At 59.0% G+C, this 26,166-nt stretch overlaps 2 protein-coding genes across 3 annotated transcripts in view; one reads left to right on the top strand and one right to left on the bottom strand.

Annotated features, from left to right (window-relative positions):
- ANO7 (anoctamin 7) overlaps positions 1 to 14,592 on the top strand; it is a 29,662-nt gene extending 15,070 nt beyond the window's left edge. Inside the window, exons 10-24 of the mRNA XM_078450630.2 lie at positions 280 to 370; positions 1,268 to 1,364; positions 2,480 to 2,623; positions 2,695 to 2,832; positions 3,497 to 3,595; positions 3,687 to 3,777; positions 4,666 to 4,777; positions 5,018 to 5,072; positions 6,663 to 6,760; positions 7,835 to 7,980; positions 9,390 to 9,595; positions 9,675 to 9,817; positions 13,118 to 13,208; positions 13,721 to 13,840; positions 13,987 to 14,592. Of these exons, the coding sequence (XP_078306756.2) occupies positions 280 to 370; positions 1,268 to 1,364; positions 2,480 to 2,623; positions 2,695 to 2,832; positions 3,497 to 3,595; positions 3,687 to 3,777; positions 4,666 to 4,777; positions 5,018 to 5,072; positions 6,663 to 6,760; positions 7,835 to 7,980; positions 9,390 to 9,595; positions 9,675 to 9,817; positions 13,118 to 13,208; positions 13,721 to 13,840; positions 13,987 to 14,103 (1,748 nt within the window). The 3' untranslated portion in view covers positions 14,104 to 14,592. The remainder of the gene's footprint in view (positions 1 to 279; positions 371 to 1,267; positions 1,365 to 2,479; positions 2,624 to 2,694; positions 2,833 to 3,496; positions 3,596 to 3,686; positions 3,778 to 4,665; positions 4,778 to 5,017; positions 5,073 to 6,662; positions 6,761 to 7,834; positions 7,981 to 9,389; positions 9,596 to 9,674; positions 9,818 to 13,117; positions 13,209 to 13,720; positions 13,841 to 13,986) is intronic.
- Positions 14,593 to 16,494: 1,902 nt separating this feature from the next.
- Positions 16,495 to 26,166, bottom strand: part of HDLBP (high density lipoprotein binding protein) — a 71,990-nt gene continuing 62,318 nt past the window's right edge. For both annotated transcript variants that reach the window (XM_060624393.2, XM_060624392.2), the window contains exons 18-28: positions 25,392 to 25,613; positions 25,082 to 25,300; positions 24,131 to 24,269; positions 22,530 to 22,684; positions 21,588 to 21,692; positions 21,277 to 21,411; positions 20,180 to 20,323; positions 18,021 to 18,206; positions 17,417 to 17,533; positions 17,075 to 17,203; positions 16,495 to 16,959 (exon numbers count right to left, since the gene is read on the bottom strand). In XM_060624393.2, the coding sequence (XP_060480376.1) occupies positions 16,873 to 16,959; positions 17,075 to 17,203; positions 17,417 to 17,533; positions 18,021 to 18,206; positions 20,180 to 20,323; positions 21,277 to 21,411; positions 21,588 to 21,692; positions 22,530 to 22,684; positions 24,131 to 24,269; positions 25,082 to 25,300; positions 25,392 to 25,613 (1,638 nt within the window). In that variant the 3' untranslated portion in view covers positions 16,495 to 16,872. The remainder of the gene's footprint in view (positions 16,960 to 17,074; positions 17,204 to 17,416; positions 17,534 to 18,020; positions 18,207 to 20,179; positions 20,324 to 21,276; positions 21,412 to 21,587; positions 21,693 to 22,529; positions 22,685 to 24,130; positions 24,270 to 25,081; positions 25,301 to 25,391; positions 25,614 to 26,166) is intronic.

Genomic DNA, 26,166 nt, shown 5'->3' with positions numbered 1-26,166 from the left:
CTCGGGAAAGGGGTGTCCGGGAGGTGTCGCCACACTGGGCTGGGGCTCTGGAGGAGTCGAGTGCCGAGGCCAGGAGCAGGGGGCTCTGCTCAGAGCTGCCGGCAGAAGGTCTGACTCTGCTGGCGGAGCATGGGTTCCCCGGGGACAAGTGTGGCTGTGCAGACCCCACCCACTGCTTCGCTCTGCGCTGGGTATACGGGCCCACTCGGGGCACCGACGGCGGACTCCCAGGGTCCCTCCGCCCAGTCCCGGAGGGCCAACTCCAGTGTTGCCCTGCAGGGTTCTACACAGGCTGGCTCCTGCCGGCAGCGGCAGTGGGCACTCTGGTGTTCCTGGCGGGCTGTTTCCTGGTGTCCTCGGACATACCCACGTAAGTGTCATCTCTCAGCCCCCGAGCCTTGCCCTGTGTCTCCTGAGGCGGGCGTGTGGTTCAGGGACCCGCAGGTGCCAGGCCCTGTGCGGAGCTGGGGATGGAGGTGAGCACTGAGCATAACCGTGCCCTCCTGTCGTAGAGGACACCGTGGGCCTGGCTGCAAGGCTGACCGGTTCACGGGTGTGCTCCCGGACCGACACAGGTGCACGGTGTGCTCCTGGATCGATTTTATTGGTACCGTCGCTTCTTGTAACAGTATAAGCTTTTCTTATCAATAAACGGCCTTCGGTTTTACTTCGTTACGGAGCTAAAATTTCAAAAAGTTACCTCAAAAATTACCATTGCATAGGAGCACCTGGGTGGCTCAGTTGGTTAAGCGTCCAACTTTGGCTCAGGTCACGATCTCACCGTCCATGAGTTCGAGCCCCGCGTCGGGCTCTGTGCTGACAGCTCGGAGCCTGGAGCTGCTTCGGATTCTGTGTCTCCCTCGCTCTTTGCCCCTCCTCTGCTTACTCTGTCTCAAAAATAAACGTTAAAAATATTTTTAAAAATTTGCATTGCTTATATCTTAAAGCAGTTTTTTATTATTTTTTAATGTCTATTTTTGAGGGGGGATGGGGTAGGGGCACAGAGAGGGGAACCGAGGATCCAAAGGGGGCTCCGTGCTGACAGCACAGAGCCCGACACGGGGCTCAGACCCACGAACCGTGAGATCGTGACCTGAGCCAAAGTGGGATGCTTATCCGACCGAACCACCCAGGCGCCCCTTAAAGCTGCTTTTTAAAGAAATGCTGAGCCTGGCAAAGGCAGCTGGGGGGAGGCAGAGGGCAAGGGCTGGGGCCGGCGCGAGCCTGCTCCCCTAGGGCTCCTGCAGCCTGTCCTTGTGCCCGGAAGGCAGGAGTTGTGTAGCAGCACCGATCACTTTGAGATGTGCCCGCTCTGCCTGGACTGCCCCTTCTGGCTGCTCTCCAGTGCCTGCACCCTGGTCCAGGTACGAGGGTGATGGGGGAGGAGAGGGTCCCGCCTGTCGGTAACACCAGCTCTGGCACCGTTGAAGGCAGGCCCACTGTGGCGACGCCCCAGCTGGAGCCGTGCCAGCTTCAGCTGCGTTGTGTTGTTGTGCATAAGTAGCCAAGGTCGCCTGGGAGACTCCCCGCGGCAGACAAACCCCGAAACTTTTGGGGCACAGACAGCCTGAGTGGGAGGCGGGAGGAGGGAGGCTCCGTGGGTCCCGGACCCTGTCCGCCCACACGTCAGCACCGCGCACCGCCTGGGCCCATGGGCTTTTCCACGGGGACGGCGGCCCTGTGGCCTTGCCTGCACGCCACCCACATTGGACCGGGCGCCCTGGTGCCCAGGATGGACCCGCAGACCAGACACACTTTTGATATACTCCTGGGACCCCGTCGGAATCAGCTTCCTAGGGCCGCTGGCACAGGTGATCATGCCGAGGAGCTCAAAACACCAGAACTGTTTTCTCACAGCTCTGGGGGCCCCAAGTCCGAGATCAGCGGCCGCAGGGTTTGGTTTCTTCTGGGGCATCTGCTCCACGGCCCTCTCCTAGTGTGTGGGGCCGCAGGAGTCTTCGGTGTTGGTTGGCTTGCGTCCCCCAACCTCTGCCCCCGTCTTTCCTGTTTCCCCTTCTTTTCTAAAGCTGTCACGGGGCTTAGGGGCCGTCCCGAGTGCTCCCACCCAGAGGTCCTTACCTTAACTATATACGCGAAGGCCCTCATTCCAAATGAGGTTACGATCCGTGGTTCCGGGGGGACGTCACAGTTCAACCTATCACCATCCGCCCTCTGGCCCCCAAAACTTCACATCCATCCCGTGTGCCAAATCCACTCGCCCCAACCCAACGTCCCCCAAAGTCTCAGCCCGTAGCAGCGTTGAGGCGGAGTTGGACGTCCCGAGTCCCATTCCCTAAATCGCGGCGAAAAGGGGCCACCCCGGGGCGACGCCCTCCCCGTCCGTGGGCCTGCGCGCGGAGACACGAGCAGGGCGATGGGCAGGCGCAGGAGAGGTGTCGCCTTCCAAAAGGGAGCACTCGGCGGGACGAAGGGGCCACGGTCCCACGCGAGTCACAGCCGCGCCCGCCCGCGCCCGCAGGCCGGCCGGCTCTTCGACCACGGCGGCACCGTGTTCTTCAGCGTGTTCATGGCGCTGTGGGCCGTGCTGCTGCTGGAGTACTGGAAGCGCCAGAGCGCCACGCTGGCCTACCGCTGGGGCTGCTCGGACTACGAGGACATCGAGGTGGGTCCCCGGGACCGGGGCCGCTCCTCCCCACGCGCGCGGGCCGCCGCTGAACGCGGGCTCCCTTCCAGGAGAGGCCACGGCCCCAGTTCGCCGCCTCGGCCCCCACGACGGCCCTGAACCCCGTCACCGGGGAGGACGAGCCCTACTTCCCGGAGAGGAGCCGCGTGCGCCGCGTGCTGGCCGGCTCCACGGTGGTCGTGATGATGGTGAGGGAGCCCCTGCCACCCTGCCCTCCCCTCCCCATCGTGAGCCCCGTGGGGCACCTTTCGTCACCGCTTCTCCCCTCGAGGCTGGGAGCCCGAGGCTGCTTCTGGCCCCCACGAGACTCTCGCGGCTCCCCGAAGGCCCCAGAAGGCCTTTGTGTGCCCGGGCTCCAGACAGGGGACCGCGCCCGGGGCCACGCTCGGGGGTCCGGGCTGTAGGAGGCGGTGTGTGCCAGGTGGGGGCTCTGGGAAGGTTTCCCGTGGACGCAGGCCTGGGGCAGCCTTCAAGCGTCCACGGGAAACCTTCCAGGACAGGGGAGCATCCAGCACAGGGGCCCACCCACCCCTGCTCTCCAGCCAGAGGGGCTTCCAGACAGGACCACCTCCCTCTCCCTCCCCTTCCAAGACATTAGCGATCCCCGACGTTCGGTTGCTGAGGGCGCAGGGTGGGGGCAGGAGGGACGGCTCCGTAGCATCGAGTGCCCAGAGCAACGCACGGCGGCCTCTGGCCATCCACGTGGTGCCCACCCTCCATTCTGAAAGACCTTCCTCCCCACCCTCCCCCTCTGCCCCCCAACTAGGACGGGCGGGGACCACAGCCAGCTCTAGAGGGCCCTGCAGTGCCAGGCCGCTGCACGGGGGCTCACGCACTTGCCTTGCCCCACAGGTGGCCGTGGTGGTCATGCGCCTGGTGTCCATCATCCTGTACCGGGCCATCATGCCCACCCTCGTGTCCAGGTCGAACAACACCCTCCTCGCAGCCTGGGTGAGCCTCCACCGCCCGCTCCTGCTGGGTGGGGTGGAAGGCTCTGGACCACCCCTCCCGCGCGCCACTCTGACCCGCCAGCTCCCCTCAGGCCTCGCGCACGGCGTCGGTGGTGAACCTGGTCTGCATCCTCGTCCTCTCCAAGATCTACGTGGCCCTGGCCCGCATCCTGACGAGATGGGGTGAGTGGCCAAGGACGCTGGGCGCTGACCCTGGGACCCGCCCAGCCCTGCCGGCCAGAACTCGACTTTCCGTCCTACCTATGGGCCCTTCTGTCTGAGTGAGGCACCGACGGGGCATGTGGGACCCTGCCCAGGGGCCTCACACATAGCACTGAGTGGGGCCTCCGTGGGCGGAGAAGGGGAGACCCTCACAGCTGAGCTACCCCCCCGGGGCCCGGGACATACCCAGCCCCCTCCACTTTCCTGAGCCCCTTCCCTCTGCTCTGCCCTTCCTGCCCCTCTCTCCATCCCCTCTCTGCCAGCCTCTCTCCTCCTTTCCCTGACCCCCATCTCCTAAGGACAAACGCTAATGAACCAGTCTGTCCGTTCCACACAAACTGCTTACCTGTTACCAGCCTGGTCTAAGAGAGGGACAGAGGACTCACCTGGGGACGGTGGTGTGGAGACAGCAGTGGGCAGGTGTCCAAGGAGAGGCTCCAGGTGTGGGGACAGCAGGGACGGGCTCTGTTGCCCCGAGTGTTTCTGCAACAGCAGGCTTCGTGCGTCCCCCTTTTCCAGCCACGGGTGTCCCCCTCAATTAACATTGTGTGTCCCCAGCCCCGGACACCTCCACCGCCCAGCCCCCAGGCTCTCTTCTGTCGCTCCAACCCCTTGTGCCCACCTGTGCGCACCGTGGTAACTCAGCGTCGGTACCACCTCCCTTCCCTTCCCCCAGCTCCTCCTCTACCAATGCAATGTTTTTAAGTGACTTTGAAAATGGAAATCTAGGAGTGCCATACTCCACCCCATTCTTGAGTGAGTTTCCTTAAAACATCCGGCAATGCGACCTTCTCCTCCCTCCCTGGCTGGCCTCACGTGGGGGACTGAGCGAGCCCCCCTGTGCCGCAGAAATGCACCGCACGCAGACCAAGTTCGAGGACGCCTTCACCCTCAAGGTGTTCATCTTCCAGTTTGTCAACTTCTACTCCTCCCCCATCTACATCGCCTTCTTCAAGGGCAGGTCAGCACCGCTCCCTCCACTCTACCCTCCTGTTCCCCCCGGTGGCCACTGGGACGCCGTCCAGACGCCCAGGGAAGGGGGCTGTTGGCACAGGAGCCGAGGGTGGGACCGGGGCCAGTCCTGGCCTCGGGCCTCTGAGCAGACTCGGCTTCGGGCCCACCTGGTGTTCCTCCTGTCAGGCGGGCGAGGGGGCAGCAGCCCCTCCTCACTCATGGCCTCCGGGCCCCAATTCCCCTCCAGGTTTGTGGGATACCCGGGCAACTATCACACCTTATTTGGGGTCCGCAACGAGGAGGTGAGTGTGTGGGGAGGCCAGCACCCGCCAACGGAGGCGGAGACCCTGGGGCGCGCCTCCTGAGTCTCCAGGGCCTCGGGCCTTCCTGCCCCGCACGACCCCGCACCGCTTGCACGCCTAGTCACGGGTCCTGCTCGTGCCTCCTGTTCCCGTGTGGCTCGGTGCACACCTGAGCCGGGTTCCAGCCCTGGTGAAGGACCCGAACCACCGTGGGGGAGCGGGTGCAGGGGCTGCACTCCCTCAGGGGCCCGGTGCCCGTGGCCAGGGCGGCCCTGGCTTCTCCCCGCGGCCAGCCCCAACCCCATTAGCACAGGCTGCTGCGAGAGCCAGGCGTGACCCTGGTGGACGTGGGTTTGGTGCAAGATGAAGCACCGCTATAGTGTGGGGTCCCCCAAGCGGACCCCAAGATAAAAACTCAGGTGCAAGCAATTGTGGGCGTTACCCCAGCAAGCATGTGAGGGGTGGGGGCGGGGCAGGAGAAGGGAGCGTGCCTGTATTTGAGGGAGGGGGTCACTACTATGAGCCCCTGGGTGCGACTCTGTCCTGGACCTTCTGGGACATTGGAGGAAATCTCTAAATGGTCCTCGTGCATCCGGGTCCTCACCAGGGCAAGGCCAAGCACGCCCGAGCCCAGAGGTGCAGACAGCATGAGGGGTGTGCCTGGGACGGTCCGCAGGTAGCTTCCGAGCTGGGTCGGGGACACGGGTGGGGGTCCGATAGCTCCTGCTGAGCTCATCACCTAAAAGACCCGCTTCTCCTCTCTGAGAAAAAGAGGGTCTCCTTCCTTCCCGCAGGTCTGGGCTGTGACCCAACCCAATAGGTGACTGCAAAGTTGCCACCTCTGAGGGACACCCTCCATTTTCCATGAGATGGGAGGAGCTTCCTAGGGACAGGCAGCTGGGACCCCGACCTGGGGGCACGACTGTGCACGACACGCCGTATCAGTGAAGCAGCATTCAGTTGTCAGTGGGAAAAGTTCCCAACTCAAACTGGCTTAAGCAAAACAGGGAGTGCCACTGGCTCTGGTACCGAACACATTCAGGGCCCCGTGGGCTCAGGTATGGTTGGATCCAGGTGTCTAACCAGTGCCGAGCTGCTTTCCCCATCACTGGCGTGCGCTGAGGCAGGTTCTCCTTACCTGGTGGGGGAGACCCTGCAGTTGGCCTGACACCCTCGAGCTCAGTACCCCTGTGCCGCCTCAGGAGCCCCCGTAAGAGCCCCAGCCCCACTCTCACTTGACTCGGGTCACCGATTCGTGGGGCCTACATCTTGAGTCCTCCCTGGAGGCACAGGTTAGGGTCAGCCCCACATAACCCACCTTTGTGTGGGTCCCCAAAGGAAATCTGGGGTGCTATAGGGCAGCACCCCCATCATCTCTATGCACAGTCTGCCAGCTGGATCTGGGGGAGACTAGGGGGTGGTTGCATGAGGTCGAGGAGAGGGAGGGACAGTCTCTGCAGTCCCGGGTGTGCTGTGGCATGTCTGAAAGGGAGGGGACGGCGTGGGAGGGGACGCCTTCGAGGCACAGAGAAGGGTGGCGGAGATGAGGCCAGTCCCTCCCAGAGCTAACCTGAAGCCTTGCTGCCGTAGTGTGCGGCCGGAGGCTGCCTCATCGAGCTGGCACAGGAGCTCCTGGTCATCATGGTGGGCAAGCAGATCATCAACAACGTGCAGGAGATTCTCGTCCCGTGAGCCCCCCCACCCTGCCCTGGGCAGCAGCCAGGGGCCATGGGATTTGGGAGCGTCTGGGAGAGCAGCCCCTGGCCCAGCCCCAGCCCGGAAGAAGAGGTGGAGAAGGCGGGTCCGGGCCCCGCCGGACCTCGATGCCTCATCTGCAAGGGAGGGGGAGGGTGTGCCCCAGCCACCCGCCCCCCGTGTGGTGTGTGCTTGCCGGGCAGGCTCACGAAGGCCTCTGGCCCTGGGCCGGCTCTGGGGTGGCGGGGAGGCCTGGGTTCCCGGGCCCTGCCCCACCCGTGTTGGCCCATCAGGTGTGCAGCCCACTCTAGCTGGGCCGGGGCATTCTTTAGCATCCCCAGCCTCGAGGCCAGCACCAGAGGGAGCAGCGAGAGGCCCCAGGCTTCAGGTGCCCTGACCAGGGACGACTGGGTTCCGTCTCCCCGGTGCCACCCCACTGGCACCACCGTGGCCCTCCTCAAGGCAACGGGGTGCCCCTCCCAGGCTGGAGCCGACCTGGACTCCCTCCCGTCGGCCCCTGCACACCTGATCTTCACCCACTAACTGACTCCCCTTAGCTGTGGGACTGTGACCAATCCACACCCCCCACACCCCTGGGTGTGGCCTTGCTTCTCTGGGCAGTTGGTGCCCTGAAGCTGAATGTGAGATTACAAGGGCAGCGTGTACCTCGGTGCCTGGCGGGGACAGGAGCTGGACACCTGACGGTGTGGCAAAGCAACAGACACACCCGCCCCCCCCTCCCCGAATATGATAGAGCGACACACACGTTTGCCCCCACTGGCACCGCGGTGTCCTTTGTCCCCTCCCGACCTTGACTTAGCGCTCGGAACCTCTCTGCAGTCCCCCAGGGCGCTGTGGGGTGGGGGGTGGGGGCGGTCGGGGGGGAGGTTGCCCCATGGAGGGGTGGGGGGGATGTAGATGCTCTCAGCCAGTGAGTTCCACAAGATCTTCACCCCTGCCCTCCCTATGGCCCAGGCCCTCCTCCCCCTGCTGCCCCTCACCCACAGAGCAAGCGTGGCCAGGCCTGGGAGAACAAGGGCCATTTTCCTGGATGTCTCCTCCTCTAGGAAGCTACAGGGCTCGTGGCAGAAGTTCCGGCTGCGCTCCAAGAAGAGGAAGGCGGGGGCTTCTGAGGCGGTTGGCCAGGCACCTTGGGAGGCCGACTACGAGCTTCTGCCCTGTGAGGGTCTGTTCAACGAGTACCTCGAAATGGGTAGGAGCCATGTTAGCGGCCACGGCCGGCACCGGGGACCGGGGGGGGGGGGGGGGGGTTGAGGGGCAGCCATACCCCGAGAGGGGCTCCAGCCTGTGTTCCTCTGGGTACATCTACCTTGAAAGATGATGTGGACGTGGGGACAGAGGGTCCCTGGTGGAGCTGGGCCTGCAAAGGTTCCGGAAGGGAGATTGTGGGGTTTGGAGAGGGGAGATCTTGAAGAAGGATGGCCGAGGGTGGGAAGGGACAGTGCCCTGGGCACGGGGGTTAAGAAGAGGGCCTGGGGGCAGTGGGTGGGGTGCTCCTTAATCTCCCCCAACCCTGGGAAGCATGGGCCAGGGCACATGGAGGGAGTGAGGAGAGGTGCACAAGAGACCGGGCCCTGGGGGCGGGAGGTGGTGGGCTCGAGGAGTTGATTTTCTCGAGAGCTTCTCGGCGCCCACACTCTTCACTGGACCCTCAACTGTGCCCTAGCCAGGTGGTGCCCATGCCTGCGGCTCATTCCCCACGTGGGGTGGAGCGCTTTTGGAGGGCAGGGGCTGTGTCTACTGTGGGTAGTGGTCCCCTGCCCGTCCAGGGTCTTACCCAGAGACAAGGGAGGGGAAGCCATCACCGCACACTCCTACTCTAAAGCATCTGAACCCAACACATTGCTCTGAGGTCTCCGGAAGCCAAAGCAAAACGAGTGACAGTGGTGACGTTCTTTGCATAAAAGGGAGCAGGACAGTTCTTGGAGAGTCATGCTTTTTCATAGCATGTGAGTGGGGTTGATGGACCTCATGTGTCCCTATTTCACTGGACAACAGGAAATGGGACCCAATGCTGTCCTTCAGGATTTCACATAAGACCCAGGAACCCCTTTCAGGAACCTGTGGTGGGGGTGGGGGTTGCACCCGGCTGGCTCAGCCTGTGGACCGGCGACTCTTGATCTTGTGAGTTCGAGCCCCGGGTTGGATGCTGAGATTACTGACAAATAAAAAACCTAAAAACAACAAAAGCCATTCCCTAAAGCTCCCCGACCTCCAGAGGGGTGAATGGTGAAGTCGGCTCTGAAATCAGAAGGTTTGTTTCCATCTCTGCACGAGCCCTCAGGGTGTCAGAGCACCCAGGTTGTTGAGTTCCAGAGTCCCTGACCTCAGAGAGCCAGGGGAGGCCCAAGCTCAGCCAGAAAGGCCTGCAGCGCTGTGGGAGCAGTCAGGGGAGAATTCCCGGGGGCGGGGGCTCTGCAGCTGAGTCTCGGATGAGCCGAGCAGGAACAGGTGTCCCCAGAGCCTCCGGTGAGGAGGGCCTGCGAAAGGCTGGCGGGCGGGCAGTGGCACCCACTGGTGGCAGGCGCGGGTGGCTCTGCTCACCGGCCTAAGCGGGCGGACAGGGCTCACACGGTGCGGGCCGGGGGCCCTCGCCCACAGTGCTGCAGTTCGGCTTCGTCACCATCTTCGTGGCCGCGTGTCCGCTCGCGCCGCTCTTCGCGCTGCTCAACAACTGGGTGGAGGTCCGCCTGGACGCGCGCAAGTTCGTCTGCGAGCACCGGCGCCCGGTGGCCGAGCGCGCGCAGGACATCGGCATCTGGTCCCACATCCTGGCTGGCATCGCGCACCTGGCGGTCGTCAGCAACGTGAGCGCGCGGGCGGGGCGGGGCGGGGGCGCCGGGGCCGCGCGGACGGGCCCGCGCTGACCAGCCGCCCCGCGCCCAGGCCTTCCTGCTGGCCTTCTCGTCCGACTTCCTGCCGCGCGCCTACTACCGGTGGACCCGCGCCCCCGACCTGCGCGGCTTCGTCAACTTCACGCTGGCGCGCGCGCCGCCCGCCTTCGCCTCCGCGCACAACCGCACTTGCAGGTGGGGCCGGGGGCGGGGCCGGGGAGCCGGTGGGGGCGGGGCCCGGAGGCGCAGACCAGCGTCGGGGGGGGGCGGGGGCGGGGGCGGGGGGAGGGGGGAGGGGTGGGGAGGAGGTGAGAGCGCAGGCGGGCGTCTGGGGACACGGGGACCCAGGCAGACTTGGTAGGCAACACTGGGCCCCTGGGGAGGCGCCTGTTACTTCCATTGCCATTCCCTTCACGGGCATAGGTTCATTTCCCGTCTCTTGTTTCTTCTCGGTTTGGGCAATTTCATTTGCAGAAAACTGTATTCCAGCTACTTATTTTATTTTTGTTATTTTTTAAAATGTTTATTATCTCTGAGAGAGGCAGAGCGCGAGCGGGGGAGGGAGATGCAGAATTCGAATGGGGCTCCAGGCTCTAAGCTGTCAGCACAGAGCCCGATGCGGGGTTGGAACTCATGAACCGCAAGGTCATGACCTGAGGCGAGGTTGGCACTTAACCGTGAGCCACCCAGGGGTCCCTATTCCAACTGCTTTTAAAAACGGAATGACACAAACTTGTTCATAGTATTCTATGATGATTTGCTTAAGCTCTGTTTTGGTAGTTATCTCATTTTCTTTCCAGATAGAGTTTTCTTTGCTCTTAAAAAGTCAATCTTCTGAACTTGACATCATAGCTCATTTGCTTTCAGTCTTTCATTAAAAAAAATTTTTTTAATGTTTATTTTTGAGAGAGAGAGAGAGAGAGAGACAGACAGAGCATGAGCGGGGGAGGAGCAGAGAGAGGGGGAGACACAGAATCCAAAGCAGGCTCCAGTCCCTGAGTGGTCAGCACAGAGCCTGATGCGGGGCTTGAACCCACGAACCGTGAGATCATGACCTGAGCTGAAGTCGGACGCTTAACCAACTAAGCCACCCAAGCGCCCTTTTCTGTCTTTCATTTTAATAAACGTATTTATGTCTGTAAGTTTACTTGACCCTACCCCTTAAAAGCCTCATTTCGTTGATAATACCTGTCCCTTCACTTCTGAATCTCTTAACTGCAGTTGTTATCCCCCTACTTATCTATGAATTATTTAGAAAAGTTCCCCAGTGTGGAGGTTGTTTTTTTTTTTTGTGTGTTCTTCTACTTATAAAAAACCATTCTGGTTTAACTGCTTGGTGATCAGAGAACCTGAAGAGTCCATATGATACAAATCTCTCACATTTGTTGTTTTCCTTTATGATCTGCTCACTTGATTTTTGCTGGTTCAAGTGAACTTGAATCTTGTATTATCTGTCTTAAAGTAAGGCTGTCTATAAACCTCTGAGGTAAGGCTTCTTAACTTTCTTGTTTGGATTTTTTCTGCACCCCCCACCTCCCTGCATTATCAGATTCTGATACAGGTGAAGTAAGAATATTTCCAGGAATGTAGAGTTATCAGTTTCTTCTTGTACTTCTGTCACATCTTGCTTTATGTATCGTGAGGTTCTTAGTTGCATTAAGTTCTTATTTGTGATCTCTTCTTAGTGGATACTTACTTACTTTTTCCATTCATTTTTTTTTCCTTTTTCTTCTTCTCTTGCTTTCTGGAGGATGACTAGAATTTTTTTTCTTTATGCTCATTTAGAACTGATGGTGTACATTTTTATTCTTTTAGAGATTATCCTTACATTTTTAGCATACATTCTTAACTATATAAACTTTCCTATCAGACTAAAGGAATTCACATGCTTTATCGCCTATTTAGCACCCACCACTCCATCTTATTATTGTTATACAGAGTTTTAGTATTAAAAAGTAAAAACATTTCTAGTCATTTGTTAATCATGTCTATATGGTATGTTTTAGTAGCTTCTGTGGCTACGAGGGTTTCTTACGCTTTGCCTTCCCTCCGAATTCACATTCATTCTTGCAGAAGTACATCCTTGACTAGCGCTTTGAGGAATGGTGTGTAGTTGGCAAACCGTTTTGTATGTTGCCTTTTATATCGGAAAATATCTCTTTGTCCTTCCAATAGCAGGTATACAATTCTCCATTGAGCTATCTTCCCTTAGCTCTTTGGGACTATTACTCTCTTGTGGAAAGCTTTGGTAAGCATAGAAGGTTTTCCTCATTTTCCTTCACTTGTGTTACTAATAGGTCTCTGCCGTCGTAGAGTTTATTTAAAAGTTTCTCACTGGAAATCAGTTATGTGCTTTTGATCTGAAAGGTGATGTCTTTCTTTCTTTAGTTCTGGAAACCTCTCCATTTCGGTTTCTTTTTTTTTTCTTCTTTTAATGTTTATTTTTGAGAGAGAGAAAAGTGTGAGCAGTGGAGGGACAGAGAGAGAGGGAGACACAGGATCCGGAGCAGGCTCCAGGCTCCGAGCTGTCAGCATAGAGCCCAATGCGGGGTTCGAACTCATGAACCGCGAAACCATGACCTGAGCTGATCGGACACTTAACCGACCGAGCTACCCAGGCGCCCCATGGAAACCTCTCCATTTCATTTTTCAAACAGAGCTGCTCTAACTTTTCTTTGCATTCATTCTCCGCTTCTGGAACTGCTATGTTGGAGCACCTCTGTTCTCCCTTCACGTCCCAAGGGCACTGATATATTTTGCAATCTTTTGACTCTCTGTGTTGCATTCAGGGTGATTTCATATAATCGTCTCCAAGTTCCCAGTCTGTCTTCTGTTGTGTCTAGTTAGGCCACTTATAGTTTATTACATGCATTGAGGATTTTTCCTTCAGTAACTTTTTTTTAATGTTCAAGAATTGTTTCTTCTTCTACAAAGTTGGCCCTAATACTGCTTTCCATGGAGTGTAGCATGGCAGTTTATGTCAAAATGGAATGCCGAATCTAACCGGAAATACAGGAAGTTGTCAAGGATGACAAGATGACAAATTGGAAATAGCAAGCGAAACTTAACACCAGCTTATTCTAGTCCGGGAGAGCCATGCTGGACAGGTGTCTGGGCACAGCTGACTGATCTCCGAATGGCAGGTTTTCACAGTGTTGACTAGGTTGACATCACCGGCGGAAGCAGATTCATCATATTATCACATCCATGACATTAACAGGGCATTTGCCACTCTGGGGCCCAGTGCAGGCTGTAGGGAATGGGACAATCCAGCCCATCCATCCCTTTGGAACCCCGGAACCCCAAGAATTAAAGCCGAAGGCACTGTTTAGTACCGTTTAGGAATATTCCCTCCTTCAGGCACTCTCAGGCAAGCCGGGCCCAGAACTACACGATCAGGGAAGGAAAAAGTAGAGAAGCTAAGAAGGGCCCCTGCCAGCTCCTCAGCTGACCCTCAGCCCCAGCTCCCCACACTGAGTTCCGTGTCTCCTGCAGGTATCAGGCTTTCAGGGAAGACGATGGGCAGTATTCTCCAACATACTGGAATCTTCTGGCCATCCGCCTGGCCTTCGTCATAGTGTTTGAGGTTAGCCAACTTCCTAGTTCCCGTTGGCTCCCCCGACTGGCTCTCTCGGCCTTAGCAGGACACCCACCCCTCCCCCAGGATGCTTTGCCTAATCCCACCATGTGGGGTGTGTGTGTGTGTGTGTGTGTGTGTGTGTGTGTGTGTTGGTGGGGGTTGGGGTGGGGAGGTGTGCAACCAAGCTACTACCCAGTCACAGGGCCACTCTCCTGTGCACTGTCGTTTCCCCGTCTTGAAAACTTTGTCAACCCCTGCCTGGCCTAGGTTGCGTGGATACTGAACTGCTCTGGGCACTGCTGTGTCCGGGGAGGCTCCACAGGCCGTGAGACCTGGGGCAGGTCTCCGTAGCGGTGGCTTCTGCCTCCAGGGCTTTCCTTTCCTGCACTGCTCCTCTCCAGCTCAGCTCACACCTGGGGAGCAGGTGTGCACACCTGGCCCCATTAAGGCCACTGCTGGCGTCTGTTTTACCGAGGGGCGGGCGCCCTCCCACCGCTCGTACTATGTCCTGCCCCCAGCATGTGGTGTTCTCCATCGGCCGGATCCTTGACCTCCTGGTACCCGACATTCCCGAGTCCGTGGAGGTCAAGGTGAAGCGAGAGTACTACCTCGCCAAGCAGGCGCTGGCTGAGAATGAGGTGAGCCCTTCTGCTCCCCCCCCCCCCCCCCCCGGCTTTACCTTCCCTCATCCACCGGTGGCACGGTGCCTGGCCCAGCACTCTACCCTGGCCTGTGACAGGGTAGCCGGTCCAATCACCCCTCCTGTACCCTTCCCTGGAGACAGGCTCTCTCTGGAACAAACGGAGCAAAGGACAACTACTCCCAGAGCTCAGACAGGAGTTTGGGCCTACAGCCTACACTGCCGGGAGGTGGCCAGGCCTCTCAAGTCCCTTCTCTCTGAGGTCACGGGGGTCACCCCAAGCCAGCAGTCCCACCTGGAGGTGAGGGACTCTGCTGCCCCGGAGATGTCAAAGGCTCACTGCCCTCAGAGGCCACAGCCCACCTTCTGCCCCTTCTTGGCCCAGAGCTGTGATGCCCTCGGTGACCCCGGGCCTCTGCTCATGAGCCCTAGCCCCTCAGGTGCCGGCTGCCGCCCCCCCAACCCCCTGCCCGCAACAGCACCTGGAGCTTCCCTGCCACCTCCCTCCCAGCCCCCAGGGCAGGTGGCCCCGCACCAGAGAAGCTGGCCCCGACACTGTGGCTCAGGGCCCTCCCCACCCCCAGCTCTCTGCACGCAGGGCACAGCTCTATCTCCCATGTGCCACCGGGAGAATCGCACTGGAGACTAGAACTATCTATGGGTCTCTAGTTATCACTCAAAAGCCTGTTGAAGACACCCTTGGTTCCACAGGACCGAGAACCGACATGCCGCGTGATAAAACGAGTTCTAGCACACTACATCTGGTTTTGGGTTTTATTTTAGAATTTATAAAATTCCAGTGTCATCCATATTCATAAGCCTTTACACATGTTTGCATATAATCTCCAGATTCCAAAATTAAGGCCAAGGGACGGATCATAGCTATGGAAACACATAATATGGGAGACATTCAACAAAGAAAATGGACACGCACACCCCACCCTGCCCAGGGCTGCCCCAGAAGCAGGGGCGGCCACAGGAGACCAGGCCTGGGCAGGGCCACCAACAGTCTTTACCAACAACGACCAAAAACAGAGCACGCAAGATCCCAAACACAGTTCAGGGGAAGGGGGGATTCGTATCTACAACATTTAGCGATAAATGCAGATGTGCAAAAACTTGTGAAAATTTAAAATTTACGTTTGGGGAAGGGCGGGGGACGTCGAAGGATGCCGTAGAAAAGATGAAGGGAAAAGAGGGCTGGGCAGACGCCGAGGGAGCCAGAGGGGCAGGCAGAGGGAAACAAGACGGCCAACGGGAAAGGCTCCAAACCTCATGCAGGTGGAGACGCGGAGGGGCCCGCCCTTCCCAATCAGGCTCCCCGAGAGGGGAGGGGGTGCCTCCCCTTCCTCCGTCTCCTCACAGGCCTACTCTGGGGACACCCAGGCCGCCTGCTGAGGTGAGTGCTCTCTCCTACCCCCGTGGCTCGCTCCCACAGATGGGCACGCTGGAGGCTGCCGTGGCAGACGGAAAGCTGGCAGGGGCAGCCGAAGGTACACTTGGGTCGAGCAATTCTCAGTCTACTTAGAATTTCAGAGTCTGGAGATCACCGGGCTTGAGTTACTGAGTGGAGAGTGAAGGACGGGGGTGCAGGGGCGGCGGCGCAGGGTGTGCGCCAGACACGAGCTGGCCCCCAGGAACTCCAGTATCCCAGGTGGGGTAACCCGACAGGGCCCCATCACCTCCGTGCGGGCAGAGGCAGAGATGGGGAGGCCAGGGGGCCGACACAAAGGGCCGTCCTCGTTCCCTCACAATGCGACACACGGGGGCCTCTGTACCGCCCGGGGCCACCTCTCCTCTCCAGAGCTGACCTTCAACAGTCCGCTGGGGGGCAGGGCACGTTGTGGTCAGGCCAAGGCCCGTGGTCCGACACCCACACTCACCCAGCACACACCTGAGAAAGAGCGACCCTCCCTCACCAGCACCGGGTCCTCCGGTCCAGGCCACGTGACCACCTCTCTCTGCCCCAGGACCACGATGCCTGCCTCTCTGAGACAGCTCCCGGGGGCTCACACGCAGCATCCGAGCGTGCGTCAGAGGACAGCCTGGCTGAGCCCCAGCACCGGCTTCCCGCCCCCAGGGCTACAGCAGACACGCCACCACCAGAAACATCTACGCCGAGAGGCTGAGCGCCAGGGTGGCACCACCCTAAGCACGAGAGCAGCCACACTGGCTCTGAGGTAGAAAGGAGGACGCTGGACACCTGGCCTGGGGCGAGGGGGCCACAGAGGAGCAGCTAGTCTCTACTGCCACTCTGCGGGCCGCCCCTCTCCCTGTCCCCACGTCTCTCAGGCCACACCAGGCCACCACGACAGCCACGGCTGGCCCAGACGGAGACATGCGGCCCTGCCTTTGGGGTTTGCTCACCACGCTTGGGGGCGGAGACACTTGGGTGCTTTCGGACCCCAACATATGCGAGGCCAAGACAGCCCAAGCACCCAGTCACCCTGCTGCCTCTCTGGTCCCCTCTGGCTCCACCACGGCTCTCCTTTGGGCCCAGGCACTCCCAGTGTGCAAACTGGGTCTCCCTCACCACCCTGTGGTCTGGGCCAAGTGGGCTTTTGGCAGCTGGAAGGTGGACTGCATTCTGTAAAGAGGGTCTGGATGGCAGGCAAAGGCAGGAAAGGAGGTGGGAAAGGAAGAGGGCAAACATTTTGGCTTTTATAAAGTCAAGGAAATTTATTTCCTGAGGTCATGACACAGGAAGTAGACTCCGCCACAGCTGTGGAGCTCTCCTAGCGGAGGCCAGAGCCTTACGGACATGCTGGATGAGCCAGGACGCTTACGGGGAAATGTCCAATTACCTCGGTTAGTGTTCACGACAGTGGAGAGCCGTCCCAGAGCGAAGGTGTCAGGGAGCAGATCCTGAGCGCACGCGGGGTGCTGGCGCGCCTGGCTTCACTGCGAGACCTCGGGGAGGGGGAAGCGTCAACAATTTATGGAGGCTCCAGCCGCCGGGTCAGATTGAGACAAACCATGTGTTGGTGGGGTTTGGGTCAGCAGGCTGGAGAGATTTCTGCTTTTCGATCATTATCGCTTGGGGCCCCATGGCAGGGTCTTGGGGGCCACCTGAGCCCCAAAACTGGGAAATTCTTCAGAGCTGCTCATGTCAGGAGCCTGTAGGGGGGAGAGGGCACAGCCTCAATAAGAGGTCCCGCGTGAGCCGCTTCCCAGCGAGAGGCGAGTGCCGGGGGCGCCCCCACCTCCAACGGCGGGCCTAACAGTGTCTGACCTTCTCGCTGCTGCTGGCGGTCCAGGGAGCGTCCCGCACCACAAAGCCCTTGGATGGCGCCTTGGACTCCTCGTGGGCTGGCGGCTTCATGTACACCTGCAACGCCTCGCTGTCGACCACGTCAGCCAGCTGTGGGCACAGGTGGGGGCGTCAGTCTGCAGCAGGCACACACGACGACCACGCTTGCCTGGTCTCAAGTGTTCAGGGCTCGCTTAGGGGGACACCCTGCAACTGGCGTGCCTCTGGGAGCGGACGCACATACATGGCCTTGCTGCTGCCCCAGGCCGGTTAGTGGCAGGCAGGGTGCCCCAGGCACAGGCCTGCTGCCCACCCATGACTCACGTATTCCTCCTCTAGGTTGAGAATGTGGTCGATGGCCTCCTCCACGTTCTCTGGGAGCCCCGTCACAGTGACGCAGTTGGGATCTGGGGCCCCACTCTGCGGGAAACGAATGTCCACCTGGAAAGACAGCACATGCGGCCGCTGAGGCGTCTGAGGACACTCCATCTGGAGTCTCTGGACCAAAGGGTCATGGTCATGTGTGGCTGAGAATGGTGGACCTCTAGGGAAGTTTTCCCAAATTAACCTTGTGTTCAGGAGCCAAGGTCCTGTATGTCAGAGCTAACACATCACGACAGTGCAGGACCCTGCCGCACCGAGGGAATGCCGTCTCCTCCAGGCCGGTGTGGGACGCTGACCGACGGTGTTGCGTATACGCAGCTGGGACCTCCACATGACCTCACCAACTCAGGGACGGGCACCAGAGCCTCAGAAGTCTCCCGTTCCAGACCCCAAGGGCGGTCAGCAGCCGAGGCAGGAGACCTGTGGTCCCAGGCACTCACTCCCGCGACAGCGTGGGAGCACCCACCCCGCTGCACCCACCCCGCTGCACCCACCATGCTTCCAGGACTACACGGCACCCTTCATGGTGGCGCTGGGGACCCACCTTGAATTCATCCATTATTTTGCGGATGGCTTTTCCACGGGCACCGATGATGCGGGCGTGAACACGGTGGTCCAGCGGGACGTCCTCAGAAACCATCTGTTCAAGCTCGCCCACGATTTTCAATATAGCGTCCCGGGCGGCTTCTGTATTCTTTTCATACCCTGTGATGGTTATTTGGTCCTGGGGCTAAGAAAGGAGAGCGCAGTCAGAAGAGGGGATGCCCCTAGAGACCCCAGGCTGGGAGCATCAAGCCAGCAGACGCAGCTCCACGAGGCGGCAAGAGGCAGTGCTGGCGGAGTGAGGCAGACCTCAGCTTGAGGGGAAACACTGACCCACTCAGGAGAGAAAGAAGATGGGAAGACTGCCAGAAGCTGATTTAAAACAGGTCAACGATGCCCATTAGCTCCTGCGCCCCTGCCTCCCCCCAGACGTGTACGGGAAAAGAAAGGACACGTGGCCACAGAGATGGCTGCAGGCGAGGAGGGTGCTGCGTCAGAGACCACACAGGGCACAGGGAAGGTCACCTCGGGCCCTGCATCTGGAGGCGTCTCGCTGGAGACAGACCCGCCTGGAGAGAAGGGGCGGGACGCTGCGGCCGCACTGCACAGCCCCAGCATGCCCCTGGGCAGGACTTCCCTCACAGCACACGTGGACGGGTGACAGCACCACGCATGCACAGTGCGAGCAGAGCCAACACAGGACTCAAAGCGAAACGACGACAAAAAAGAAGGAAAAAATCACACACGTAAGCTATATTCTTTAAGACAAAGGAAAAGTTACACCCACGGAAGAACGGAACAACAGAAAAGGACCAGAGAACAAAAACACCTGGGAACAAAAGAGCGGACACTTCGAGATCTGCCCAGAAGAGAGGCCAGAATGAGCCAGGCAGAGGCAGAGCAGCAGCAGGCCCCACGCTGGCAGCGGAGGGGTGGGGGGCAGCGGGCTGTGCCTAGAACCTGCCTGGCGGAGTCCAGGACCCACCAGCAGCCGCGAGCGCTATGCCAAACGCAGACACAGAACAGACTGCAAACGGAAGCGTAATCCTCACAGGAAAATGCTGCGTATCAAAATCACATGGCCACCCAATCCTACTTGGCTCTGAAACACTAGCGAGTGGTTTGAGCCCTAAACAATGACTAAAAAAGTCACGTTTCCTTGGGAAAATTAAAGAAAACAGAAGGTAGTGAAGGTGCAGAGTTTAAAGGAGCTCAATTCTCAGGATTCAACATCAAAAATTAAAGTTAAAGGGACGCCTGGCTGGCTCAGTCAGAATAGCAGGCAACTCTTGACCTCAGGGTCATGAGTTCAAGCCCCACGTTGGGCATAGAACTCACTGAAACAGAACAGAAATCACAAATTAGCGTTAAGAAAGATCAGGAGCATAAACATGTTTGTTAGAAACGCAGCGGGAACAGAAGGATGCACCCAGGGAAGGCCAGGACCAGGCAGGAGGCGCAGAGGAGAGGTGGGGGCTCCAGAGGGGGCCCTGCAGGCCTGCCTGCCTTTCTGAACTCAGGTTAAATGTGTGGCTTATAGACTCGGGCTGAGCAGAGGAGGAAGGTGCAGAAACAGGCAGTCTGCCACAGCACGGGAACACGGGGCTGAAAAGGCCAGAGTCTGCAGAGGCATGTTGGGATTTGCTGACCAGAAGGTTCTAGAGAACCATTTCTGGGTGCCTGGCTGTGTACCATGGCCAGAGATGCAGGCAGAGACCAAGGCTCCCACAGTGCGCAGTGCTATGACGGAAGGGGGCCCTGATGGGAGCGGAGAGGAAGACGGGCTGGGGTGTGATAGGCAGGGGGAGGGTACCCTCTGAAGGACCGCACCTGTGGGTACAGATGCGAAGAAGGACTCAGCCGGAGCCAAAGCATGCCTACCACGAACAACCGGGCGGGCACGGGAGAAATGTTGCGCACTCACGCGGCAGCCAAGCACGGGGAGACCTCGCCCAGCTGGCACAGACCGAGATGGGGCCCCGAAGCCCAAGGCAAACTCAGACCCTCAGAGACCTGCCTCTCTGCGCTCCACCCTCCCCGCCCACCTGGGCAGGCCCTACGCTTGCCCGCTCACGGCTCCCAGGTCAGGGTGAGGGTACGAGAGTCCACCTGCCCCAAAGCGTTCCGGCCACAGAGTCTGACCCAAGCCGGCATTCTTACCTGGTTCCCGTCATCCTTATCGGGAAACTGGATGTTCACGTCATGTTCCAAGCGGATCTGAGTAATCACTGCCCCTTTCCTCCCAATAATTTTGGGATGGTATTTGGGGTCCACAGTGACGCTCAGCTTAAAGCTCCTTAAAGCCTGCAGGTGAGACAAGGGTGGAGTTCAGGCTTGACCTTCACCATGTGCAGCCACATGTCAACCCCACTCTGTCCTCGACCCCAAAGATCTCCTCAGTGACAAAAGCAAGATACGCTTTCCCGTTAGCCTCTGTGCACTGCCAGCTGGAGGGCTGACCCGGAACGAGCGTGTACACCCCTCACAAGAGGATCGTTCGGGCGCTGACAAGACTGGCTTCGTGCGTGGTGGGCTCTGAGCTGGCTCTCCAGTGAATTTCATGGGGACGTGATGAGGAAGCCTAAACACGTCCTGGGGTCTTTAAAGCCTGGGGTATGAGAGCAGGCCAGAAGGAAGAGGGGGCACGAGAGTGCTGAAGGACGGCCGGCCTGGGACATCTACGGCCAGAGGCTAGACCACAGGAACCAGGCTCCAGAGGTCTGCGGACCCTTCGCATCGAGACTCCAGAAGTCCTCCTCCTCACGGGAAGCCCGTTCCCTACAGAATCTCTAGCAGGGCTTCAGAGCCTGTAACACCCAGCCTTGCCGTGCGCTTAGGAAGCCCTTCGAATGCCAGCTCTCCAAAGCAGGGAGATGGGTCCCCAAACCTACTCAAAGCAGGGCAGCTCCGGAGAGAAGGTCCGCATGGGCCTGCTGACACCCACCCTGGACCACACCACTCACATTCGGGGTTCTTTTCTAGCAATAGCTCCCAGGCCTCTCCAACCTTACCTTACCTATCGGGCTGGAGACACCACACGTGGCAGGGTTACTTTGAAAAAAAAAGTGCTGATTAATGGGAAATCTAACTCTGCCCCTGTTACACCGAAGAGAAAAGTGCCACGCTCATAACGCTGTGTCTGATAGAAGGCTCCCCGGGTGGCCAGGTCCCCCTGCAGCCATGTGGCTGAACCGCCTGCAGTGTGGCCGGGGGCCGTGGCTCTGGAGGACACCCCTGCGGGCCCGGCGGACACCCACTCGGTCCTCCTGCTCAGCCTGCAGCTCCTTCACTCGCTCCAGCAGCCCAGCCTTGGCCCGGTCCAGATTCGCAGCGAGGCCAGTGATGGCGATGACGTCAGACTGTAGTTCTGGTGCCGGCACGTGGATGTTCACCTGCAGGGGACACAGATCTGATAAAGGCGGGGGTCCCGCACAAGAACCGGGGACGGGGCGCTGCTACGGGGCACGACCAGGATGAGGCGCACTGCCGAGGGGCTGAGCCGCCGGGGGCCCGTGGGAGGGCTCGCTCCCAACACTGGCTCCTGGGGAAAGACTGCAAATCCCAGTACCTCAAACTCATCCATCATCTTCCGGATCCCGCTCCCCTTCTGCCCGATGATGTACCGGTGAAGGTCAAAGGGCACCTCCACTTCGATGGTGACGGGAACCAGTGCCTGCAGAGAAGACAGGGTCGGGCCTGAGAGCAGCTGGCAGGGAGCCAGTGACCCTGTGAGAATTACAGGGCGCTTCCTGGAACCTTCTAGGATGTTCTGCCTCAACTGAGAACTTCACCCAGACTTTTAACTCAACAGAAAACACAGGAAGAGAATCCAGAATCCAGTTTTAAGGTTAACGCCACCAGAGCAAACTTTCTGGCCCTCACCCCAAGCCTATGCCCTTAACCGTGGCAAACCTCTTACAGAAACAAAACAAATCGAGGAAAAACAGAGCAACTGGAGAGAGACCGGTGGGGCTCAGGGACGGAAGCTGGCCTCACTGACATCAGGAACAGACTGTAGCCAAGCCTGTGTGGGTTGCTGGGTTAACAGCGGGGACACAGGCTCCCCTGCTCTCTCTCTACGCTAGCCCCTGACCACCTCTCCACAACCCCTTCACTTCCACATTCCACTGTTTTTAAGCACCACCTGACACGTGACCTGTTTCTGCTTCTTGTCTGTCCACTCCACGTAAGCACTAATCTGCACACCGTGGAACACAGCATTTAGAGCAGCGCCCAACAGGGAGGTGGCTCTCAGGTAGGTGCCCCACACACAAAAGACTCCCCCTCACAGACCTGAGATGGCAGCGGTTATCACTAGGCCACAGAGGCTACAGATCACGTTGACCCTGCTGTCACTGAAACCTGCCGGTTCCACATACTTGCCCAGCCCCCAGTGCCGGGCTCTGTGCCCGGGTCCGGTCTAGCACAGCCCGCGGTGCAAGCCAAGGTGCTTGGGGCAGCCCCACCGGGACGAGGTCCAGTTACACACACTGCATGAGGGCACACCCACCTCGAGGGCTTCCTTGGCGGCCTCGCACTTTTCCTTCCGGCCAGAGATGATGATGATGTCACATCTCCTTGGGGAGCCAGGGTCGGTGTCTTTGGTGTCCCTCCCGTCTCCAGCATCGTCACCGTTCTCCTGGACTTGCGGCTCCACGCTGTGAACTGGGGAGAAGGGCAGGGCAGCTCAGAGTCCTGGCGGGAGAGGCAGGGCAGACCGGCGCCAGCCTGGCTTGCAGCCCGGCCTGGGTGGCAACAAAGGCCCCACAGTGAGGCCGGGAGTGGAGCGCTCTTCCTTGGGGGCTGGAACGTGATGCCCGGTGAGCCCAAAGGGTACGGAGCCTAGAAACTGAGCCACGATGCTGGGACACGGCAGCGAGAGGCACGAGGGAAGCCTCCAGCGGCCTCGTATGTCAGGAGGCAGGCAAGCCTCAAGAGTGAAGGGACACGAACACAGGAGTGGGCTGGCGGGGGACAAGTGTGGACCCAACACAAAAGCAAGGTTCACGGAGCGGGATGGAACCCAGGAGTCTGTACGACATGAACAAGAGCGAGCGAGTGAGCATCAGGCAGGGCAGTGCCGCACAGACCAGGGTAAGAGGTGGACGCTGCAGAACTGCCGGCACCGGAAAGATGTGACCATGACCACGAATTCGGCACCAGTACACGGAGCGCCAGCTCCGCGGATTCTGGGGGATGGGCCACAGTTGTCTCTAGTGACGTTAAGAAAACATCCTTATTCTCAGGAAGTAGCCACTACAGATAAGGGACGAGTCTGAAAATTACACTCCAGTGTCTCAGAAACAACTGTGTGTGTGCATAGAAGAGGAGGTGCAGAACAAAAGAGACCGAATTTCGATAATGAACATATAAAATATGTCTTTATCAGGTACGATGTTCCTTCAAATATACTCCAAACAGCCCCTGTTCTAAGGAAACAAGAGCTTCAATGCCCACGAGAAGCTCCAGAGAGGACAGAGACGGGCGGGGAGGACCCAGGAGGCTGCAGGGTCGGTCATCGACCAGACGAGACCAGAGACGGCACAGTGGGCTGCAACCTAGCTGGGAGCCTGGTGTGACCAAGTGAGGTCTGAGACACAGGCAGGACGCTGCTCTCACTGACCCCACAAGCCAGTCACCTCCTGGCTGCCTAACCACCCTGCCCTGCTCCCGGGACACAGGCAGGACCAAGTGACAAGCAGGACATGGAGCTGGGGGAGGGGTGTCACAGAAGGGCAGCCAGTGGCCGCCTTTACTGGAGTCGCCTACCTCACAAGGGACAAGACCCGCCAGGTAGGGGTGCCTGGGGGAGAGGCAGCTGCAGTGGACAGAGTGGGAGCAGCCCCGTCACACACATCACTTGGGAATCTGTAAGTAGCCTCAGAACCAAACCGCTGCGTCAGAGGCCGCAGCTGCTTTGCCGTCCTTGGCCCTGTCACCCTGCCCGAAGGCCACCTGGTCACCCTGGGACCCGGGTGTTCCAGCAGCACGCCAGCACTGACACACGAGGCAGCACACGTGATGGCCACCTGACGCCCACCCTCCGTAGGTGAGGTCCATTCACACACCCCCGGCTCCCCACTCAGCACAGAGCTCACCGCTGAGACCCACCTGGGTTCTCCTCTCTGTCTGGGAATTTAATCTGAACGTTATAGTCCCGAGTAATCTGCTGGATTCTAGAACCTTTGGGGCCCATGACAGATCGATGGAACTTCTGGGGTATGGCACATTCTATGGTCACCTGGGCTTCCTGGGGGGGGGTGGGCAGGGGGACACAGCAAGAAAGAAAAAAATAAAGGCAAAGGTTAACTGCTTAGGCTCGACGCATATTTTCACCAGCTTCCGCTCAATCCTCTACAGAGACCCCCAAAAGCACAGATGCACGCCCCCCCCCCCACCCCTTTTCCAAGTGGTCAAAGTACAACAGGGTGGACAGAGGGAGGGTGGGGGCAGGACTGACAGGGAGGCCTCTTTCTGAGACATCTCCCAGTGACTAAGTACTGATGACCTGTCTGTACAAAACGGCACCAGCACTCACTGCTGCCCAGAGCACGTGTGACCATCTCCTGTCTCCATGCACAGAGCCCCCGCCCCAAGCACAAAGCACGCGGCACTGTTAGCCACTGTCCCTGTAGGGTGACTGCACTAGCCGGGTGACTGCGCTAGCCAGGTGACATTCAGATGCCGTGGCTGTGACTCTGTGAGGAGGCATCGGGCTTAATGGTCAGGACAGTACTTCCAAGGCCCCAGCAGGGGAGGTCTGGGAGGAGCCCTGGAGGGGGGGTGAGGCTCTCTAAGGGCTGGTTTAGAAAACCCCACAAGTTTCCATGTGGATTCGCTGACACGCCCTCCCCTGCCATCTCTTTTCTTCCCGTTGGGAAGGAGAGGCAGAGAGAAGGAAGCCGGTTCCTCATACAGATTTCATTTCATAACGTGTTTTTAAAAGCTGCTGCTCAAGGGCAGTGTCCTGCCAAGAGTAAAGCCAGAGAGGCTGAGAGTCCAAGACTGAGAACCAAAGAGCCCCAGCCTGACTGGAGCCCTGCCACCCTCCCAGGCACCTACCAGGTCCTCGATGATCTCCTGAATGCGCTTCTTGGCGGCCTCCACACAGTCCTTGGCGCCCTTGAGGGTGACCTTATCACTCTGCGTGCCAGAACGTGGGAAGCTAACCATCACCCCACCATACTCTTCAGCAATCTCCCGCAAGACCTGGCCTCGTCGGATGACAAAGTGGCGGTGGTGCTTGGGGTCCACCAGCATGCAGTCCTCCACCACGTTATCCTGCAGCATTGGAGGAAAGGAAAGGGAGAGGACTCGTGTCAACCACACCGACAGGATGGACAACCAAGGGGGAGCTCCCACCGGGCCTTACCAGGTTCTGAATAAGGGCCTCCAGCTCCTTCTGTGCCTCCCTGACAGCATCCTCCTTCCCAATGATGGTGATCAGGTCCTGATCCTTGTCCTCAGCCGTCGGGAATATGATACGGGCTCCAGTGTTGTCACGCACCTTGCGTATTTTGCCACCCCCTTTGCCAATGAGGAACTTGTGGTATTCCGGCTTGGCGCGGATGTCAACAGTGAAACTCTTGGTTTGCTGTGGAAACCAACCGCAGATACATTGGTCTGATGCTACTCGCCTGGTCCCCTGGGCAAGTGAGAAAGAGGGCCTAGAGAACAACAGTGTGGGGCTAATCGAGCCTCACGGAAACTAATGGATGGACCCCCAGACAGGAAGTATTTACATGCCATCTACCATGACCACAGACACTCAGATAGCCGAGAGCATGTGGATTGAGAGCCCCAGTCCTGCTGCTTCCCCAAACTGACCGAACCCCCGCCAGTGCTCTCCATCTACAGAGGGGACTTGGTGAGTGTGGCCTCGGGGTGCTAGGCAAGTAGGAGGCAACTGCACAGCAAGTAAGCCCACAGCACTCTCGGTCCTCCCAAGTCGAGCAGAATGCTCCCTGTCTAGGCTTTTACCTGCTCTCGCCACAGGGGAGCCCTTCCCAACAGGAAGGCCCCATCTCAATCTCGGAGAGACTGAAGCCAACCAAGGCCCTAGTCTGACACCACGAAGCCAGGGCTCAGCAAAAGCCCCGACACGACGACCTTGTTGAGGATTCATCTGGAGCACACACTCTGCCTGG

This window comes from Panthera onca, chromosome C1, assembly GCF_046562875.1.
Source record: "Panthera onca isolate mPanOnc1 chromosome C1, mPanOnc1 haplotype 2, whole genome shotgun sequence".
NCBI lineage: Eukaryota > Metazoa > Chordata > Mammalia > Carnivora > Felidae > Panthera > Panthera onca.
The sequence above is the reverse complement of the archived record's forward strand: the minus strand, read 5'-3'. Positions and strand labels throughout refer to the sequence as shown.